Genomic DNA, 2,076 nt, shown 5'->3' on the forward strand with positions numbered 1-2,076 from the left:
TATATGAGTAATAGTTGATTCCCATTAATCACTAAAATGGATTTTTAGACATCTAAAGAGTCAATGAATTATATCTATCATCCACAAGGTTAATAAAATATTAATTAGAAAAACCGTCCCCTTTAAAAAAAAAAAAAAAAAAAAAAAAAAAAAAAAAAAAAAGAGCTCCTATTCTTTTAAGAAGTAATTTTTCTTAAAAAAGAAAAATGAGGTCAAGATTGAGCAGATAGCTCAGTTGATAAATTGTTTGCTGTGCTGAAGCTAAGTTCAGATTCTCAACACCTACATAAAATGCCAGGCACAACAAGCTCATGCCAGTAACTCCAGACCATAGGAGACTATGGAGCTTGCTGTCTAGTCAGTCTAGCCAACTGGCAAGATCTATGTCCAGCAAGAGACCTCATTTAATAATATCTTGGAGAATGACAGAGGAGGATACTTAGCAACCCCTACTGGCCTGGAGACACATATCTAACACATATACATGTATTTAAGAAAAAAAAAGGGGGTTTAAGTCTTTCAAATTTAACATTGCTTTTTAAAAGTAAATGTGGCTGAGGTCAATGCACATCCAAGTTAGGGTAGAATTAGCATGGCAATTCCCTATCAGATTGTAGACTTCATATGGAAAACACACATATCTACACACTTAGCATGCTTAAGATAATAACAAACATTTAATATTAAAAACCTCAACGAACTAAAAATATAAAAAGACTTGCTCCGATTGGTAAAGGGTATCAGCAAAGTATAGTGACAGTCTGTTTTCCTTTTGCCATCCAAATCTTGTAGTTTAGAATAGTATTTTTCTAGCATGCTAGCATGCTCTAACCTCTGGGGATATTCCTAGTACTATACTTTCCACTGCCATGGCTCTCCTTAAAGAAAAATAAGAAAGGAAGGAAGGAAGGAAGGGAGGAAGGAAGGAAGGAAAGAAAGAAAGAGAGAGAAAGAAGCAAGCATATTCAAACTGAAAAGAGAAAATAAAATTTCTAAAGATGACACAACATTGAACATAAAACATTCCAAAATAAACTAAAAAACAATAATAACTAATGAGCTCAGTGAGATGCTATTATATTAGTATTAACTATATTTCTATAAACAATGACCGAAACAAAGACGAAATTAAGAAAATAGTTCACATACAACAGCATCTAAAAGAATAAAAATACTTAATATATTTAATAGGCCAGGTGTGGTGGTGGATACCTTTAATCCCAGCACTCAGGAGGCAAAGGCAGGCAAATTTCTGAGTTCGAGGCCAGCCTGGTCTACAGATTGAGTTCCAGGACAGCCAGGGCTACACAGAGAAAAAAACAAACAAACAAAAAAAAAGAAAGAAAGAAAGAATATATTTAATAGAAGGGGTGCAAGCCTTGTATGTTAATATTTAACTAAATTTAAAACAGATTATTTTGGAAAGACAAAGTAAAGGTTAGGATTCAACTATCCAAATAAAAGGAGTGAAGTTACACAGCACCCCCAGAAATCAACAAGTTAACGGAACAGAAGCCTTCAATAACTTTAATAGTAAAAACAGAATGTACCATTTCACATTTAATTTTACAATTTAGAGAGATTTGTTTCTACCCATTGATTTTTACAACTTGTAACGCTATCTCCACTAGAAAAGTGCTAAGAAAAAAATCAGATTAAAAAGATGATCATTTTTCTGATCACCTTTAGCAAGATTTTGAGATTAAGAAGCAGGCTTTTAGATTCAGGAACATACATACTAACCTGCGAAAGACACTCTGCATGTACATTATTCTTGGTTTTACGACTGCTCATGTCGATTAATTCAAATCCTAAAAAAGAAAATAGGGTGAATAAAATATAAAATTCTGTTTTAAAAGATAATTTAAAAACTACATTTACAGAGTCAAATACAAGTTCTTAAATATAAAAAATGTCTAAAATTTTCAAATGACAAACCTACAACTGCTTTTATTTGTTCATGAACAAGCTTACTTGGCACTCTCATTCATATGGCTTTCCTGATTACTCCTCCTCCCCCCTTCTCCATAAATGAACAACTCAAATATTTTTCTTTTTTTTCTTTTTTTTTTTTTT

The 2,076-nt window shown here is 32.3% G+C and overlaps 1 protein-coding gene across 7 annotated transcripts in view; it reads right to left on the reverse strand.

Moving 5' to 3' along the window:
* The window catches only part of Orc4 (origin recognition complex subunit 4), a 47,692-nt gene that overhangs the window by 35,744 nt on the left and 9,872 nt on the right, over window positions 1-2,076 (reverse strand). For all 7 annotated transcript variants that reach the window (XM_029474054.1, XM_021182675.2, XM_021182667.2 and 4 more), the window contains exon 2: window positions 1,744-1,811. In XM_029474054.1, coding sequence (XP_029329914.1) covers window positions 1,744-1,794 — 51 coding nt within the window. In that variant the 5' untranslated portion in view covers window positions 1,795-1,811. The remainder of the gene's footprint in view (window positions 1-1,743; window positions 1,812-2,076) is intronic.

The sequence above is a fragment of the Mus caroli genome, chromosome 2 (assembly GCF_900094665.2).
Source record: "Mus caroli chromosome 2, CAROLI_EIJ_v1.1, whole genome shotgun sequence".
Lineage (NCBI taxonomy): Eukaryota > Metazoa > Chordata > Mammalia > Rodentia > Muridae > Mus > Mus caroli.